Raw genomic sequence first — 19,565 nt, 5'->3', positions numbered from 1 at the left:
TTTTTTTTTTTTTAAGAAATTAACAAATTGATTCTAAAATTTATATGAAATGCAGAGGTCCTAGGATAGCCAAAACAACACTGAAAAAGAACAAAACTTGGAGGTCCAACACTAACTAATTTCAAGAATTATGGTAAAGCTAGAGTAATCAAGGCAGTGTGATATTGGCATAAAAATAAAGAAATGGGATAGCCTCATCCACCAGAGGACAGACAGCAGAAACAAGAAGAACTACAATTCTGCAGCCTGTGGGAGGAAAACCACATTCACAGAAAGATAGACAAAATGAAAAGTCAGAAGACTTTGTACCAGATGAAGGAACAAGATAAAACCCCAGAAAAACAATTAAATGAAGTGCAGATAGGCAACCTTCTAGAAAAAGAATTCAGAATAATGATAGTGAAGATGGTCCAGGACCTTGGAAAAAGAATGGAGGCAAAGATCGAGAAGATGCAAGAAATGTTTAACAAAGACCTAGAAAAATTAAAAAACAAACAGAAGAATTAAAGAATAAACAGAGATGAACAATACAATAACTGAAATGAAAAATATACTGGAAGGAATCAATAGCAGAATAAGTGAGGCAGAAGAACGGATAAGTGACCTGGAAGACAGAATGGTGGAATTCACTGCAGCAGAACAGAATAAAGAAAAAAGAATGAAAAGAAATGAAGACAGCCTAAGAGACCTCTGGGACAACCTTAAACACAACATTCGCATTATAGGGGTCCCAGAAGGAGAAGAGAGAGAGAAAGGACCCAAGAAGAGATTATAGTCAAAAACTTCCCTAACATAGGAAAGGAAATAGCCACCCAATTCCAGGAAGCACAGACAGTCCCAGGCAGGATAAACCCAAGAAGAAACACGCTGAGACACATAGTAATCAAATTGACAAAAATTAAAGGCAAAGAAAAATTATTGAAAGCAACAAGTAGAAAATGACAAATAACATACAGAGGAACTCCCATAAGGTTAACAGGTGATTTCTCAGCAGAAACTCTACAAGCCAGAAGGGAGTGGCACGATATTTTTAAAGTGATGAAACGGAAGAAGCTACAACCAAGATTACCCGGCAAGGATCCCATTCACATTCGATGGAGAAATCAAAAGCCTTACAAACAAGCAAAAGCTAAGAGAATTCAGCACCACCAAACCAGCTCTACAACAAAGGCAAGGGACTTCTCTAAGTGGGAAACACAAGAGAAGAAAACAACCTACAAAAACAAACCCAAAACAATTAAGAAAATGGTAGTAGGAACATATCGATAATTACCTTAAACGTGAATGAATTAAATGCTCCAACCAAAAGACACAGGCTCGCTGAATGGATACAAAAACAAGACCCATATATATGCTGTCTACAAGAGACCTACTTCAGACCTAGGGATACATACAGACTGAAAGTGAGGGGATGGAAAAAGATATTCCATGCAAATGGAAATCAAAAGAAAGCTGGAGTAGCAATACTCATATCAGATAAAATAGACTTTAAAATAAAGAATATTACAAGAGAAAAGGAACGACACTATGTAATGATCAAGGGATCAATCTGAGAAGAAGATATAACAATCATAAATATATATGCACCCAACACAGAAGCTCCTCAATACATAAGGCGACTGCTAACAGCTATAAAAGAGGAAATCGACAGTAACACTATAATAGTGGGGGACTTTAACACCTCACACCAATGGACAGATCATCCAGACAGAAAATTAATAAGGAAACACAAGCGTTAAATGACACACTAGACCACATAGACTTAATTGATATTTATAGGACATTCCATCCAAACACAGCAGATTACACTTTCTTCTCAAGTGTACACAGAACATTCTCCGGGATAGATCACATCTTGGGTAACAAATCAAGCCTCAGTAAATTCAAGAAAACTGAAATCATATCAAGCATCTTTTCTGACCACAACGCTATGAGATTAGAAATTGATTACAGGGAAAAACACATAAAAAACAAACACATGGAGGCTAAACAATACATTACTAAATAACCAAGAGATCATTGAATAAAACAAAGAGGAAATCGAAAATACCTAGAGACAAATGACAATGAAAACACGACAATCTAAAGCCTATGGGATGCAGCAAAAGCAGTTCTAACAGGGAAGTTTATAGCAATACAAGCCTACCTCAAGAAACAAGAAAAATCTCATATAAACAATGTAAGCTTACACCTAAAAGAACTAGAGAAAGAAAAGCAAACAAAACCCAAATTTAGTAGAAGGAAAGAAATCATAAATATCAGAGCAGAAATAAACGAACTAGAAGCACAGAAAAGAATAGCAAAGATCAATGAAACTAAAAGCTGGTTCTTTGAGAAGATAAACGAAATTGATAAACCTTTAGCCAGACTCATCAAGAAAAAGAGGGAGAAGATTCAAATCAATAGAGTTAGAGGGCTTCCCTGGTGGTGCAGTGGTTGAGAGTCCACCTGCCGATGCAGGGAACACGGGTTCGGGCCCCGGTCTGGGAGGATCCCACATGCCGCGGAGCAGCTGGGCCTGTAAGCCATGGCCGCTGAGCCTGCGCATCCGGAGCCTGTGCTCCGCAACGAGAGAGGCCACAACAGTGAGAGGCCCGCGTACCAAAAAGAATAAAAAAAAAATTTCCAACAAAGAAAAGTCCATGACAAGATGGCTTCACAGGTGAATTCTATCAAACATTTAAAGAAGAGCTAACACCCATCCTTCTCAAGCTATTCCAAAAAATTGCAGAGGAAGGAACACTCCCAAACTCATTCTTTGAGGCCACCATCACCCTGATAACCAAAACCAGACAAAGATACCACAAAAAAAGAAAATTACAGATCAATATCACTGATGAATATAGATGTAGAAATCCTCAAAAAATACTAGCAAACACAACACATTAAAAGGATCATACACCATGATCAAGTGGGATTTATCCCAGGGATGCAAGGATTCTTCAATATATGCAAATCAATCAATGTGACACACCATATTAGCAAATTGGAGAATAAAAACCATATGGTAATCTCAATAGATGCAGAAAAAACTTTTGACAAAATTCAACACCCATTTATGATAAAAACTTTCCAGAAAGTAGGCATAGAGGGAACCTACCTCAACATAATAAAGGCCACATATGACAAACCCACAGCAAACATCATTCTCAACGGTGAAAAACTGAAAGCATTTCCTCTAAGATCAAGAACAAGACAAGGATGTCCACTTTCACCACTATTATTCAACATAGTTTTGGAAGTCCTAAACACGGCAATCAGAGAAGAAAAAGAAATAAAGGGAATACAAATTGGAAAAGAAGAAGTAAAACTGGCATTGTTTGCAGATGACATGATACTATACATGGAGAATCCTAAAGATGCCACCAGAAAACTACTAGAGCTAATCAATGAATTTGGTAAAGTTGCAGGATACAAAATTAATGCACAGAAATCTCTTGCATTCCTATACACTAACAATGAAAGATCAAAAAGAGAAATTAAGGAAATAATCCCATTCACCGTTGCAACAAAAAGAATAAAATACCAAGGAATAAACCTACCTAAGGAGGTAAAAGACCTGTACTCAGAAAAGTATAAGACACTGATGAAAGAAATCAATGATGACACCAACAGATGGAGGGATATACCATGTTCTTGGATTGGAAGAATCAACATTGTGAAAATGACTATACTAACCAATGCAATCTACAGAGTCAATGCAATCCCTGTCAAATTACCAGTGGCAATTTTTATAGAACTAGAACAAAAAATCTTAAAATTTGTATGGACACACAAAAGACCCCGAATAACCAAAGCAGTCTTGAAGGAAAAAAAAAAACGGAGCTGGAGGAATCAGACTCCCTGACTTCAGACTATACTACAAAGCTACAGTAATCAGGACAATATGGTACTGACACAAAAACAGAAATATAGATCAATGGAACAGGATAGAAAGCCCAGAGATAAACCCATGCACCTATGGTCGACTAATGTATAACAAAGGAGGCAAGGATATACAATGGAGAAAAGACAGTCTCTTCAATAAGTGGTGCTGGGAAAACTGGACAGCTACATGAAAAAGAATGAAATTAGAACACTCCTTAACGCCATACACAAAAATAAACTAAAAATGGATTAGAGACCTAAATGTAAGACCAGACACTATAAAACCCTTAGAGGAAGACATAGGAAGAACACTCTTTGACATAAATCACAGAAAAATCTTTTTTGATCCACCTCTTACAGTAATGGAAATAAAAACAAAAATATACAAGTGGGACTTAATGAAACTTAAAAGCTTTTGCAAAGCAAAGGAAACTACAAACAAGATGAAAAGACAACCCTTAGAATGGGAGAAAATATTTGCAAACGAATCATCGGACAAAGGCTTAATCCCCAAAATATATAAACAGCGCATGTAGCTCAATATTAAAAAAACAAACAACCTGGGGCTTCCCTGGTGGTGCACTTGTTGAGAGTCTGCCTGCCGATGCAGGGGACACGGGTTCGTGCCCCGGTCCGAGAGGATCCCACATGCCGTGGAGTGGCTAGGCCCGTGAGCCATGCCCGCTGAGCCTGCACTTCCGGAGCCTGTGCTCTGCAACGGGAGAGGCCACAACAGTGAGAGGCCCGCATACCGCAAAAAAAAAAAAAAAAAAAAAAAAAAAAGCCCAATCCAAAACTGGGCAGAAGACCTAAATAGACATTTCTCCAAAGAAGACATACGGATGGCCAAAAGCACATGAAAAGCTGCTCAACATCACTAATTATTAGAGAAATGCAAATCAAAACTACAATGAGGTATCACCTCACACCAGTTAGAATGGGCATCATCAGAAAATCTACAAATAACAAATGCTGGAGAGGGTGTGGAGAAAAGGGAACCCTTTTGCACTGTTGGTGGTAATGTAAATTGATACAGCCACTATGGAGAACAGTATGAAGGTTCCTTAAAAAACTAAAAATAGAATTACCATATGACCCAGGAATCCCACTACTGGGCATATACGCAGAGAAATCCATAATTTAAAAAGACACATGGAGCCTCCCTGGTGGAGCAGTGGTAGAGAGTCCGCCTGCCCGATGCAGGGGACACTGGTTCGTGCCCCGGTCTGGGAGGATCCCACATGCCGCGGAGCGGCTGGGCCCATGAGCCATGGCCACTGAGCCTGATTCCTAAATGTGCGTCCGGAGCCTGTGCTCCACAACGGGAGAGGCCACAACACTGAGAGGCCCGCGTACTCAAAAAAAGAACAACAACAACAAAAAAGACACATGCACCCCAATATTCATTGCAGCACTGTTTACAATAGCCAGGTCATGTAAGCGACCTAAATGCCCATCGACAGACGAATGGATAAAGAAGATGTGGTACATATATACAATGGAATATTACTCAACCATAAAAAGGAACAAAATTGGGTCATTTGTAGAGACATGAATGGACCTAGAGACTGTCATACAGAGTGAAGTAAGTCAGAAAGAGAAAAACAAATATTGTATATTAACGCATATATGTGGAACCTAGAAAAATGGTACAGATGAACTGGTTTACAGGGCAGAAATAGAGACAGATGTAGAAAACAAACGTATGGACACCAATGGTGGAAAATGGTGGGGGGACGGGTGGTGGTCGTGGTGGGATGAATTGCAAGATGGGGATTGACATATATACACTAATATGTATAAAATAGATAACTAATATGAACCTGCTGTATAAAAATATAAATAAAATTAAGTTAGAAAGAAAGAAAGAAGAAAGAAATGGGTCAATGGAATGAAATAGAGTCCGGAAGTAATCACATAACATAAACATACAATTAATTTTTGACAAAGGCAGTTGAGTAAAGAAGGGGTAGCCTTTCTCAATAAATGCTGCTGGAACAAATGGATATCCATATGTAAAAAAATTTTTCTTAGTTAACTTGATCCATACCTCATGCCATACAAAAAAATTATTTAACTAAAAATGATTCATAAAACTAAATGTAAAACCTGATACTATAAAAACTTCTAGAAGAAAACATAAGGGAAAAATCCTTGTGTCCTTGGTTTAGGCAACAGTTTTTAGATATGCTACCAAACCCATTAAATAACAAATTGATAACTTGGTCATCATAAAAATTAAAACTAAAAACTACTATTGAAAAGTCACTGTTAAGAAAATGAAAATACAAGCCACAGACTGGGAGAAAAATCTTTACAAAGTATAACTGACAAAGAACTTGGAACTACAATATCTAAAGAATTTCTGGGACTTCTCTGGTTGTGCAGTGGTTAAGAATCTGCCTGCCAATGCAGGGGACATGGGTTCAAGCCCTGGTCCGGGAAGATCCCACATGCCATGGAGCAAATAAGCCCATGCACCACAACTACTGAGCCTGTGCTCTAGAGCCCGCGAGCCACAACTACTGAGCCTGTGTGCCACAACTACTGAAGCCCACACACCTAGAGCCTGTGCTCCGCAACAAGAGAAGCCACCACAATGAGAAGCCCGCACACCACAATGAAGAGTAACCCCCGCTCTCCACACATGAAGAAAGCCTAAGCACAACAATGAAGACCCAGCAGAGACAAAAATTTTTTTTAAAATTATATAAAATAAAAAAACAGAAGAAAACCATTAAGAAAATAAAAGAAGCTCTTAAAAAATCAGTATAAATAAGAATTAGAAAAATTCAGAAATGTGATAATTGGAAAAAAATAAGATTTTAAAAAGTAAGCTTACAAAACTCAGGAAAAAGAATAAACTAAAAGTTATTTCTGAAATGAAAAGTAAACTAGAATGGGGGCTTCCCTGGTGGTGCAGTGGTTAGGAATCCTCCTGTCAATGCAGGGGACATGGGTTCGATCCCTGGTCCAGGAAGATCCCACATACTGTGGAAAAACTGAGCCCGTGTGCCACAACTACTGAGCCTGCACTCTAGAGCCCACAAGCCACAACTACTGAGCCCATGCCATGACTACTGAAGCCCGCATTCCTAGAGCCCATTCTCCACAACAAGAGAAGCCACTGCAATGAGAAGCCTGTGCACTGCAGTGAAGAGTAGCCCCCACTCTCTGCAACTAGAGAAAGCCTGCACGCAGCAATGAAGACCCAATTCATCCAAAAAATAAATAAATGAATAAAAATCTAAAAAGAAAAATTTAACAGAGCCTCAGGGACCTATGGGATTCTAACAAAAGATCTAACATTCTTGTCATCATAGTCCTGGAGAAAAAGGTAAAAGAGATGAAAAAGTACTTGAATGGCTGAACACTACCCAAATTTAGCAAACCCCAAACAGGATAAAGGCAAAGAAATCCACTTCAAGACACCTCATAGTCAAACTTCTGAAACTAAAGACAAAGAGTAGAATTGCAAAAGCAGTGAGAAAGAAATGACACCTTACCTATCAGAGAAAAACAATTCGAATGATAATAGATTTCTCCTCAGAAACTGTGGAAGCCATAAAGAAGTGGCACATTTTTTTATGTGCTGAAAGAAAATAACTGTCAAGCCAGAATCCTGGGACTTTCCTGGTGGTCCAGTGGCTAAGATGCCACTCTCCCAATGCAGGGGGCCCGGTTTTGATCCCTGGTTAGGGAACTAGATCCCACATGCTGCAACTAAAAGTTCACATGCTGCAACTAAAAGAGCCCACATGATGCAATTGAAAGAGCCCGCGGGACTTCCCTTGTGGTGCAGTGGTTAAGAATCTCCCTGCCAATGCAGGGGACACGGGCTCAAGCCCTGGTCCAGGAAGATCCCACATGCCACGGAGCAACTAAGCCCATGCACCACAACTACTGAGCCTGTGCTCTAGAGCCCATGAGCCACAACTACTGAGCCCGTGTGCCACAACTACTGCAGCCCGCATGCCAGAGCCCATGGTCTTCAACGAGAGAAGCCACCACAGTGAGATGCCCGCGCACCACAACGAAGAGTGGCCCCTGCTCTCCACAACTAGAGAAAGCCCGCATTCAACAGCAAAGACACAATGCAGCCCAAAATAAATAAATAAATAAATGTAAAAAAATAAGAGTTTGAATACCACAACTAAAAGAGCCCGTATGCTGCAAAGATCCTGCATGCTGCAACAAAGGTCCCGTGTGTCGCAACTAAGACCCAGCGCAGCCAAATAAGTAAATTTTTTTTAAAAAAAGCTGTAATCCTGTATTCAGCAAAAATAACCTTCAGGAATGAAGGGGAAATCAAGATATCGATATTTTCAGATGAAGGAAAACTTAGGGAATTTGTCACCAGAAAAACTACGTTAAAAGGATGGCTAAAGAAGTTATTAAAATATAAAGGAAATGATAAAAGAAGGAATTCTAGACTATCTGGAAGGAGGAAAAAACAATGGAAAGATGAAAATATGGGGGGACTTCCTTGGCTGTCCAGTGGTTAAGATTCCACGCTCCCAGTGCAGGGGGCACGGGTTCAGTCCCTGATCAGGGAACTAAGATCCTGCATGCTGCACAGCGCAGCCAAAAAATTTTTTTAAATGAGATTTTTAAAAAAGATGAAAATATGGGTAAATATAATAGGCTTTATGGGTCTTCTTGAGTTTTCCAAGTTGTTTTTGAATAATACTGATGTGGTTCTCAAAGTATGTAGAAAACATAGTTAAGACAATTATATTATAAATGAGAGAAGATAAAGGGACTTAAGGTAGGTACACTTTCTATACTTCACTTGAACTGGTAAAATGTCAACACCAGTAAACTTTGATGTGTATGTATAATGTACCTAGAATAAGGAACAAGTAATCCTTAGGAAGATAGTAAAAAACAAAAAACAGAGATATGAAGGACAGAGGGAACAAAAAGAAGACAGAAAATTAAGTGGCAGATTTAAGCCCTAACATTATTGATAATTACATTAAATGTGAATGGTCTAAATACAACAATTAAAGGACAAAGATTGATGGCCTGAATTTAAAAAGTGACCCAACTATATCTTGTCACTTCAAATATAACAGTATAGGTAGGTTGAAAATAAAAGGATGGAAAAAGATATACTAGGCAAACATTAACCAAAAGAAATCAGGAGTGGCTATATTAATATCAGATAAAGTAGATCTCAGAGCAAGAAATTTGTCAAGAACAGAGAATGATATTACATAATGATAAAAGAGTCAATCTTAAATATGTATGCACCAATCAACAGAGTTGCAAAATATGTGAAGCAAAAACTAATAGAACTGAAAGGAGAAATAGATAAATTAAAATTACAGTTGTAGACTTCAATACGCATCTCTCAACAGGTGATAAAACAAGTAGCCATAAAGTCAGAAAAGATACAGAACTCCACAGCACCATCAACCAACAGGATCTAATCATCATTTATAGAACAATGCACCCAGCAACAGCAGAATATACATTCTTTTCAATCACCAAAAAACCCACATTTACCAAGATAGATCATATTCTGAGGATCACAAAACCTCAACAAATGTAAAAAAAATTGAAATCATACAGAGTATGTTCTCTGACCACAATGGACTCAAACTAGAAATCAGTAACAGAAAGATAACAGGAAAATCTCCAAACACTTGGAAACTAAACAATACACTTATAAATAAAATGAGGACGTTTCAAAGAAATTTTTAAAAATACATCAAGCTCAGTGAAAATGAAATGTTCTGGCAACCCATTCCATAATCAGGTAATTACAAGGAGTAACTTTTATTAAAAGTCAAAAAAGAATTTTAAAAAATCACAGTTTATTTCTGAATTTGAATTGTTGTAAGAACATTTTATTGATTCCAGTTGCTACTGCTGCTCTTGAGCAGTTTCTTAGAATAGTCAATGGAATTGACAGGTTAGCAATTTTACTGAAAGAAGGCAAGAAAAAATTAATGAAATAAACATATAATTTATTGTATTACTTCTCTGAACATCACTGACCCATCAAGAGTATACTCAGACATGAGCAAGAGTAATAAAATTCTATCAGGTCTGATATTTTGCCAACTTTCAGTCATATAAAAACAGCTTTACACATTTTTTTTTTTTTTTTTTTTTGCGGTACGCGGGCCTTGCGGCCTCTCCCGTTTCGGAGCACAGGCTCCGGACGCGCAGGCTCAGCAGCCATGGCTCACGGGCCCAGCCGCTCCGCGGCACGTGGGATCCTCCCGGACCGGGGCACGAACCCGCGTCCCCTGCATCGGCAGGCGGACCCCCAACCACTGCGCCACCAGGGAAGCCCTTTACACGTATTTTTCATTTTTATTATGAAAGTGTATTTGTGGAAATAGGAAGTGAACATATTTTATTTAACAAATTGTAACTTGATTTATATCTTTTAAATATTTAGATACCCGGTATGTCTGTTTTTCATTTCTTCTCTTGCCCTGGGCCCAGCAGATGTTAGGGGTGGGCCTGATCCTAACCTCCTTGACCCTCAGACCCTCAGCTTCCTTTTCCGGAAAAGGAGAATAACACTCCTGAGCTCACGAATTCGGATGAACTAGGCACCTGAGCAAATATGGCTAATGTAAGTTCCCTCACTCTCCTGAGGAGGAATTCATGTTCTAGGAGTGTTTTGGAGTCTTTGTTTTGTTTTTCTTTCTTTAAAATTTTATTTTTATTTTTTGGGGTATGCACGGGAGTCTCGTGGGTAAGGAAGTGGTTGAAAACACCGAAGGGAGAGTTGTGTGATAGGGCGGGGTGGGATCGGCTCCGAGTAACTGGCTTTGGTAGTGGGAATGGAGAAGAGGAATCCCCATCCGCCCCCGCAGGAAACGCTCCAGTGATTGGAGGTGTGTGTGCTTGTGTGTGCCGGTGTGTGAGGAGAGGGTTAGCTCTGACTCCCGCAGACATCACCACGCATGACGAAGCTACTTCCCCTCACGCGGTCCAAGGCGCACACGCGCGATCCACGGCCACGCCTGCACACACTCGACACACACAGGGTAACCGAGGGTCCGGTTGCCATGGCGAGCAGGAGCGCGAGAGCCCTGCCGCCCCGCCCGCCCCCGGCCGAGCCCGGTCAACTCCATCTCTGATTGGCCGCTGCTTCCTCATTATGCAAATCATTTGCGTAGACCCGGCGGCCAGCTGCCTTACGTCATCAAACACGGGGGCTGGGGCTCGGGGCTCAGCTCCGGGAGAGCTCGGGCGGGAGCCCAGAGAGCGAGGCGCGGGGACCTGAAGCTAGACCCCAGCATCCCGCCGCTTCGGCCCGGGCCTGCCCCGCCCCCTGCCCCGCCCTTTTCCAGCCCGCCCCACCCTTTCTACGCCCCTCCATCCGGACCCCGCCCCCGGTACAGCCCCCCGCCCTCGCTGCCCGTGTCCCGCCCCCTCCCCCCCTGGCCCTCGCCACCGGTCCAGGGAGGGGACGGCGGGACAGGCGGGACCGGCGGGAGGGCGGACCGGGCGGGGATATGGCCGCGGCGCCCGGAGGGTCTGCGCCGCCCGCCGGCCCCGGCCCGCGCCTGGGTTTCAGCACCGCGGACAGCGGCGTCGGCATGAGCGGGCTAAACCCGGGTCCTGCCGTGCCGATGAAGGACCACGACGCCATCAAGCTCTTCGTGGGGCAGATCCCGAGGGGCTTGGACGAGCAGGACCTCAAGCCGCTGTTCGAGGAGTTCGGCCGCATCTACGAGCTGACGGTGCTGAAGGACCGGCTCACCGGCCTCCACAAAGGTGCGCGGGGTCAGCCCAGCCCAGCCCAGCCCAGCCCAGCCCAGCCCTGCCCAGCCCTGCCCAGCCCCATTCCGATTAGAGTGCGGCCCAGCCCAAATCCCAGCCTCAACCCCAGCCCCAACCCTAGCTCTATCTAGAGCCAGTCCAACACCAGTCTAATACCAGCCCACTTCAGCCCAGTCTTCTTCCCAGATCACAGAACCCCCAACCCAGAATTTTCTCTCTGACATCCTCCCTCTGATCATCACTCTGGTCCCGACATGTACTCCACTCTAACCTCCAACTCCCTTCCCTTCACGTCTCACATTGCAACACTCCTCGCCTTTCAGCTGGACTTCCCTCTATCTCCCATCAGACATCTCAAATCCTGGAATTTGGAAACTTATTCCACCTTCTAGGTCTCTGACACCTTCAATCTCCCAAACCCTGGACCCAATCATTCCTGAACCACCATCCCTCCACCCCCATCTGGGGCCACCCCACTCAGGCCTAACCACCTTCACACACATTTTCGGCTTGCACCCCTCATTCTGGCCTCCAAGACCAGTCAACCCCCAGAACCTTCTTTTGATTCACACTGCCAACCTAAAATCTCACAGACACAAACTCTCCGCTTCTTCAGAACCCATGCCTGTCTAAGTCACAAAATCCAATTCCCCTCCCAGGAGGCTCTCAGCACCAAATTCCGCCTTCATGCTTAACAATAGCCCCAATCTCTCCTACTCCCATCCAGAATCCCACCACTGTCTTCCTTTTCTGATTTGAGTCCAGAACTCTGATCTCAGCTGGGAACTCTAGCCACCTTGTGCCCCCTCATCTCAGGCTTCTTCTCAGCTGAACCTACGCTTCTTTTACCCTCTAATCTTCCCACTCCTGTGACACATATTTGTCCCCTCCCAATCCTCTTTATGGCCTCCTGCTTTCCCTCCCTCACAGGGTGGTCCTGGACCAGAGCCTGTGGACCAGAGCCTCAGGGTGGGTCAGGTTGAAGAGGCAGAAAGGGGTCTTCTCCCTGCCCTAGCTAGAGAGAGACGCACCAGGTCCTATCCAGCCACACCCCTTTCCTCCTGTAGGAATAGGGAGGAGGCTTGTTTACATGCAGAAAAGTCTGTCCAGGCTGGGCTGGAGTAAGAGAGCCAGAGACACATTCATACATGGGCAGGGGAAGGAAATTATTTAAGAAGAAACACCTTTTTCTCTCCCCACCTTCACCATGCTGCAGTTTCAGGGTTTGGGGAGTGGGGGAGGGTCCCCAACTATCCTCCGTGATCTTTCCAGGAGAGAAGTGGTGGGTCCTGGGTAACAGTTAAATGTACTTTCCTAAGGGCTAAGAGCTGGAAACAGGCTGCCACCTTTTCAACTCAGAGGCTTTGGAGAGTTCCTAGGCACACTAACATAGAGGCTCCAGGAAAATGCCCATAGAAGATTTGGGAGCAGCTATGAAGCAGTGCATCTTCCACCCTCCTGGGTGGGGTCATTTTTAGAGGGGCATGAAATGACAAGACCATACCATCCAGATTCCTTCTAACACAGTCCAGCTGCCCAGCTGTACATCCATCCATAGCAATTTATTTTCTTATTTTCTAGACATTTATTTCAGTATGTAAGTACAAGCTAATCTTTCTGAGCCATCTGTACAGTAAGGGAAGTGTATAGAATACCTTTAATTCTCACTCAAACACCATCGGAGTCTCTGAACTGTTCCCTCACCCTTTCTCTCTTTCTCTCTACACTTAGTTCCAATTCTTCCTGTTTTTTTTTTCATTCATCTGTCCTTCAAGCCATGCGTCTCTGTCTTTTTATCCTTCATTCTTCCACTCTCTTTCCCAGGTAGTCACACAGGGCTCCTTTAGGCATCAGCTAGGCCCTCGAGCCTTTCTGAGAGGCCCCCAGCCCTGCCCAGTTCTGACATCAGCTAATACGGCTTGGTGGCAGTAGATGGAACAGAGATGTAAGCGGAATCAGGTGTTTGGTGATTTATCCCCAAACCAACCCACAGCTCTTGAAGGCAGGGTTGCCTTGCAAGATCACTGAGGAGGGTCTCCAAGTCAACATATTCTCCACCTTCTCCCCAGCAACAGTGATGTCCAAAAGCCAGAGTGACTCGTTTTCTTTTTGATGGCTGAGTACCACGGGGGGCAGCCACAGTGCTTTTAAAACAAGCTCAGCCTAGGAGTTTGGAGATTCCAAACCCTATCCTGCCACTTGTATACTCTCTGGGCTTCAGTTTCCCTATTGATATGATAAGAGTTTGTCCCAGGAGTTCTCTAAGGTCACTTTAACCCAATGAATGGCAGATATCCACCCACCTTAAGAGGGCAACCACATAGGAGACATTGGAGAAAATGTTCCCATTTGCCTTTGAAGTCTGCTGAGGTCTAAGTGGAAAACTGCACCACATTCCTAATGGCTTCCCACATCCACTTTCTCTTCCTTCAGTCTTTCTCCTTCCTACACTCAGAAGGCTGTTTTTGAAAACACAGACCTAATGTCACAACCCTTTAGTGGCTCTCCACTGTTCTTAGGAAAAAGTTCAAAATCCAGACTGAGGTTATAGATGAGCTGATCCCTGCACACCCCACTGGCCACTCTGCCCCTAAGTTACCAATCTCCAACCATACTAGCCTTCCATCCATTTCCCCAACACACTGAATTCTTCAGTCAGTCATCATATGTACTATTCTCTCTGCTTGAAATAATCGCCACACTTTTTGTTACCTCATTAACACCCGTTTGTTATTGAGAATTCAGTGTGTTCTTTGAGACATTCCTCAACCTTGTGGAGTTAGATACATCCCCCTCATGATCCTTTACATGATCCCCCTTAAGGCAGGAAATGTATCTGTCTTGTTGCCACTTTACCTTCAAGCCCTCATAATGTCCCACCATAATAAGTATTCAATAAATCTTTTCTGAATGAGTGAGTGCTCAATGACTTTTGGAAAGGAAGAAATCTTGGCCCTGTGCTTCTTAGCAGGCTACAGGTTCTGAGGCTGGACAAAGAGAGGGTAGGACTGATCCTCTGGCTCAACCCCGACTCCTTCTCTCCCCTGCATCTACTGATTCTTTTAGAGAAGTCAAATTTGGGGCACAATAACTATTTAAGAGGCCCTATCTTGAAGTCCTGGGAGAGCTGACAGATCAAGTTCCTTGGATAGGATTGGAAGTCCCTAGAAGCTCCTACCCATAGGACACCCTTAAACCAGTCCCATCTTCCAAGCCTCAAAATTATCCCTTCCTCAGACTCAAACTAGGAGGAGGTGTTAGGAAGGAGTTCTGGGGTCCTGGGGTCCCAACCTTTCTCCTCCTCTTCTGTCTCCTCCCATCTGAAACTGAGTTGGGAAGGAATTGAGGCTGATTCTGAGAGACTTTGGGAGTATGAATCCAAAAAGGAAAGGGGAGGCTGGGGTTAAAGCTGAAGGCAAAGCTGCTTAGGGAGGTCTAACCCTAACAGGATTTATGGCTGGAGTGGGGAGGGGAGATGTGGGATTGTATTAGCATGTGACTGGGTGTGGGTACACATGTTCCGTAGGCAAGATGCCATGAGCAATTGAGAAGGAGCCAGAGCCTGGGACACAGGCACACGAAGCCCCTCCCTTCAGAGAAGGTGGGAGGCAGAGAAGCCTTCTCAGAAGTAGTGTCCTTGTTTAAAGGAGAGTGGCCTTGAGTTTGTCAACTTAATGGGGTCTTTCCAGGAAGAGTATCTGGGGGTTTCAGGAAACCCCCTGAGCCAGCCTCTTCCTCCCCAGGCTGTGCCTTCCTCACCTACTGCGCCCGGGACTCTGCTCTCAAGGCCCAGAGTGCACTGCACGAGCAGAAGACCCTGCCAGGGGTAAGTCCACCAGGGTTGGTTGGGGTGGGGGGAAATCACCTCAGGCTGGGGACATAGGCCCTATGTGCATGCCAAAGCAGCATATAGGGGCTGGGCTGGGACCAGGAACTAGAAGAAGAGTCATCTTTCCAGGAGAGGACTTACCTGTACCCTTAACAGTTACAGGTTATGTGTTATGTTCAGTCTTCTGGTCCAAAGAAACGGGCTCAAGACTCTTGGGCTAAGTGTACCACGCCCATAGCTAGGGAAGGCATTACTGTTGTGAGCTATGCTAGAGTTTGTCCATGTTGGCTAAAATCATGATTTTTAGGTGTCATTTGTCACTGGTGTGAGCATATACGCAGATACATGGAGGAGAGGCCCTGCTGGTCTGGAATCCCACTTCCTCCAGTTCTAGGGTCCTTGGTGCACTTCCCTCTGGTCCTCTTCCTGTAATGCTTTTTGGGGTGTCTTGACTCAACAAGATTGCTTTCCCTCCACACCCCAAACACGCAGCTAAAGTTAAGAGAGATCTGATTCCACAGGCAGCTAGGCTACTGTGTATCAGTGGCACTTGATATGGCCTTGGCTAATGGCTAATCACTGGACAAAAGGCAAAGTGGGACCTACTGTGGAAGGAAGAAAGTGGTGATTGTTAGGAACTAGTGTGGGTTCACCAAGAGCAAGTCATACTACACAGCCTCATTCTTTCTTGTCCAAGGAGTGATATGTCTAGAACAAGAATGCTATTCAAATGTCCCAGGCAGGCCAAACATGGGACACATACCCACTTCCAGGCCTCAGATTTAAGAGGGTCACTAGCCTACCATAAAGAGACTAGGATGGGATGGGAACATAAAATATATCACGGAATGATAATTTGAAGAACTGGGGATATTTAGCTGGAGAAAATAGGGTTTAGTGGGGGCTGCAATAGGGAGGCATCATAACATAATAATTAAGAATACTAGTTTTTTGAGACTCACAGACTGGATCTGAATCCCAGCTCTGCCATTTACCACTTTTGTGTCTTCAGATACATTACTAGAAAATTTCCTCATCTATAAGGAGTAGGTTATACTAACACTTAGCTCTCTGGGCTATTGTGAGGATTAACCGAGGCTTAGCAAGTGCCTGGCACAGAGTAAGATCTTGATACATATTACTGTTGGGGTGGGTAACCGCTTTCACATCCTGAAGAGGGATTTGGTTTCCTATGGGTGGCCTCACAGAGCAGTGGGGTATAAAGAACAGATGCGCTAATTTCAGCTCCGTGTAAAGAAGTCATTTCTCTGAATTGGAGCTCTCCAGCCATAAGGCAGGCTTTACTTAGAGCTGATCAGGCTGTCATTGGGGTGTCAGATCCTAGAACCAATCCTTGTAATTGAAGGAACTTGAGCCTCGCTCTTGAAGACTCAGTGTCAAGTTAACACTAACTTATCACCCTCGCCAATCCTCTGTATGCAGGCTCTGGAGTCAGACAGACCTGGGTGTCGATCCAGGCCCCACCACTCACTGACTCTATGACCTTGAGCAAGTCTTTACCTCTCTAAGCCTAAGCTTCCTCATCTGTGAAATTGAACTTGTAGGGTTGTTATAATAATTAAATGAACTAAGTCATGTAAAGTGCTTAACACAGATCTTGGCAGACAATCAGTACTCAATACAGGTTAGCTGGTGGTGGTAGTAGTAGTAGTAACAGCAGCATTACTAGGAGTAATAGTAGAAGTCATTACTCATCCAACCTTGGGAGTAAATGACTTCTGTCACTAGAACTGAGTCAATGATACGAACAGTAACACTCCACGTGGGAAACATCATGGTAAAGGTGCAGAGACAAGAGGAACAGATGGGTGTGAAATGAGGCTGGGAGTGTAGAGGAGGGGGCCCTCATGTGAGCAGGGGCCAGACCAGAAAGAAGATCCACAGAGGGCAGTGGCTGAAGAGGAAACTTTGAACTCCAGGCTGAGGGGTTTGGACTTTATCCTGAAAGCAAATGAAAGGCACTGAAAAAATTAAGATGAACTTTGGGAGAACAAATCCCCTCCTTAGGGACTTCCTTGGTGGTCCAGTGGTAAAGAATCCATCTGTAATGCAGGGGATGCCAGTTCAATCCCTGGTCGGGGAACTAAGATCCCACATGCCGCGGGGCAACTAAGCCTGCACGCCACAGCTAGAGAGAAGCCCGTGCACCAGAACGAAGAGCCTGTGCACTGCAACGAAAGACCCCGTGTGCCGCAACTAAGACCTGATGAAGCCAATAAACGTTAAAAAAAAAAAAAAATCCCCTCCTCAACCAGCCACAGGGCTCCACAAGAGACGGGGTATCTGGGGTACTCTATGAGGCTGAGGGCACCTGAGATAAGGACAGTGAAGCCCTATACTACTGGGACAATTTCTGGGAGAAAAAAGAGAAATAATAATAACTAACATATATTGATACCAGACAGTGTTCCTAGCACTTTACAGGTTCAAATTCATTTAATCCTCTATGAAGAAGGTATTGTTATTGGCATTCCCATTTTACAGGTGAGGAAACTGAGTCATAGGAAACAAGTGACTTGCCCAAGGTCATGTAGCTACTAATGGGAAGATGTGGGCTTTGAATGCAAGTAGTCTGGCTCCAGAACTCATTCACTTAACCACTGCACTGTTACCTGAGCCAAGCTGGTGGCAGATAGGGGTCTAAAGTTCTGGAGGGGATGGTGACTGGGTACATCTGCCCCCTCTCACCCTTTCATCTACAGGCTTCCAACATGGCCTGACTTCCTCTTGTACTGCCAGGATTGGCTTGTTCACCCTCCTCAGCTTAACAAAGTGAAAATTAATATTTAATTATTCTCCTAAATGAAAATCAATGGCCCTGTTGGCCAGCCCCAGCAATGGCCGAGTCATCAATCTTTCCTCTGGGCCTGCCAGGGGCAGCAGTAGCTTTAGTCACCTGGCCTCAGGCCCACCAGCATGGAGAGGAGGGTGCCCAGCTCTCTGTAGGCACTGGGTCCTGGGCACACCTGCCATCTGCTGGAGAAGCAGGGACAACACTTCAATCTGGACTCTGACTGGAGGCAGGCAGGACTGTCGCTGTGGGACTAGGAAAGGCTGTGTCAAACCTAAAGAGAAAGCCTGAACCGCTAGGAGAAATGTCATGTTATCTGCTGGACTGGGACCTCCCCTCAGCCCCCCTCCACGAGCTCCCTGCTAATTTCTGTCACCTATCAAAGCTTGACTCCCTACTCAGGACTTCCTTTAAACCTCAGTGGTCTGTCCCATCTTCTACAGCTTCTTCCCCATGAAGCTAGAGTTACTTCTTTCAGCCTCACTTTAGGCTCCAGAATCCACCTGAAGAAAGTGAGGCCCAACCTCAGTCCCACCTTCTGGGATTCAGAAGGTTCCCTCCTGCCCCCACACTTGTCTCCCTCCATGTTCATGCTCTCCTTTCCCCTGGGCATCCATCCCTTCAAACACCATGAAGGAGACAGACATAACTGAGTACATTTGCTTTTGCAGGCCGTGCCCTGCACAAAACAGCTTGAGGGGAAAAGGCAAACAGGGCCTGAAATCCAGCCATGCTCTATTGACCAAGCCATGCACATTATCACAGGACTGTGTCAGCCCAGAGGAAGGGGGACATTTTTCCTAATTTGCCCACAGGGTTGCCTCTATGTAACTCACACAAAGGCACTGTATGTGCTAGCAGCTGCCCAGTGCATGAGGTGGCGCCTTTGCCCTCAAGGAGCTTCCAGCCCAGAAGTAACTTGTTGCACTTCGATGGGGTTTAACCTCTGGGCACGTAGAAGAAGCATCAGGGGTGGAGAAGGAGGAGATGCTTCACAGGCGAGATGCTGTCTGAGCTGAATCATGATCATACTTCATCATGTTTGAAGGCCTAGAAACCTAAAAGACAAAAGTGTCTTCTGGAATTCTGGGGACAGTCAGGGAAAGTGCCCAGCAAAGATGTCTACGGCTCCAAGTGAATGGAGAGTATCATGCATGTTGGGCAGCACGGGAGGCAGGACTACCAGGTGTTGGCTCCCAGTCTTAGGATCTCGGGCTTTACTGGGCGGCTTGCAATGGGGAACTGTGGGTGGATTTTGAGCAGGGAAGAGTGAGGGACTGGTACTGAAAGATCACTTTGGCTACA

General features: G+C 44.3%; 1 protein-coding gene across 6 annotated transcripts in view; it reads left to right on the top strand.

Moving 5' to 3' along the window:
• Positions 1-11,351: 11,351 nt before the first annotated feature.
• Positions 11,352-19,565, top strand: part of CELF6 (CUGBP Elav-like family member 6) — a gene marked incomplete at both ends in the record, with an annotated part of 29,553 nt that continues 21,339 nt past the window's right edge. For all 6 annotated transcript variants that reach the window (XM_082649212.1, XM_082649214.1, XM_082649213.1 and 3 more), the window contains 2 exons: positions 11,352-11,613; positions 15,363-15,445. In XM_082649212.1, coding sequence (XP_082505338.1) covers positions 11,352-11,613; positions 15,363-15,445 — 345 coding nt within the window. The remainder of the gene's footprint in view (positions 11,614-15,362; positions 15,446-19,565) is intronic.

The sequence above is a fragment of the Grampus griseus genome (assembly GCF_964374135.1).
Source record: "Grampus griseus genome assembly, chromosome: 2".
Taxonomy (NCBI): domain Eukaryota; kingdom Metazoa; phylum Chordata; class Mammalia; order Artiodactyla; family Delphinidae; genus Grampus; species Grampus griseus.
The sequence above is the reverse complement of the archived record's forward strand: the minus strand, read 5'-3'. Positions and strand labels throughout refer to the sequence as shown.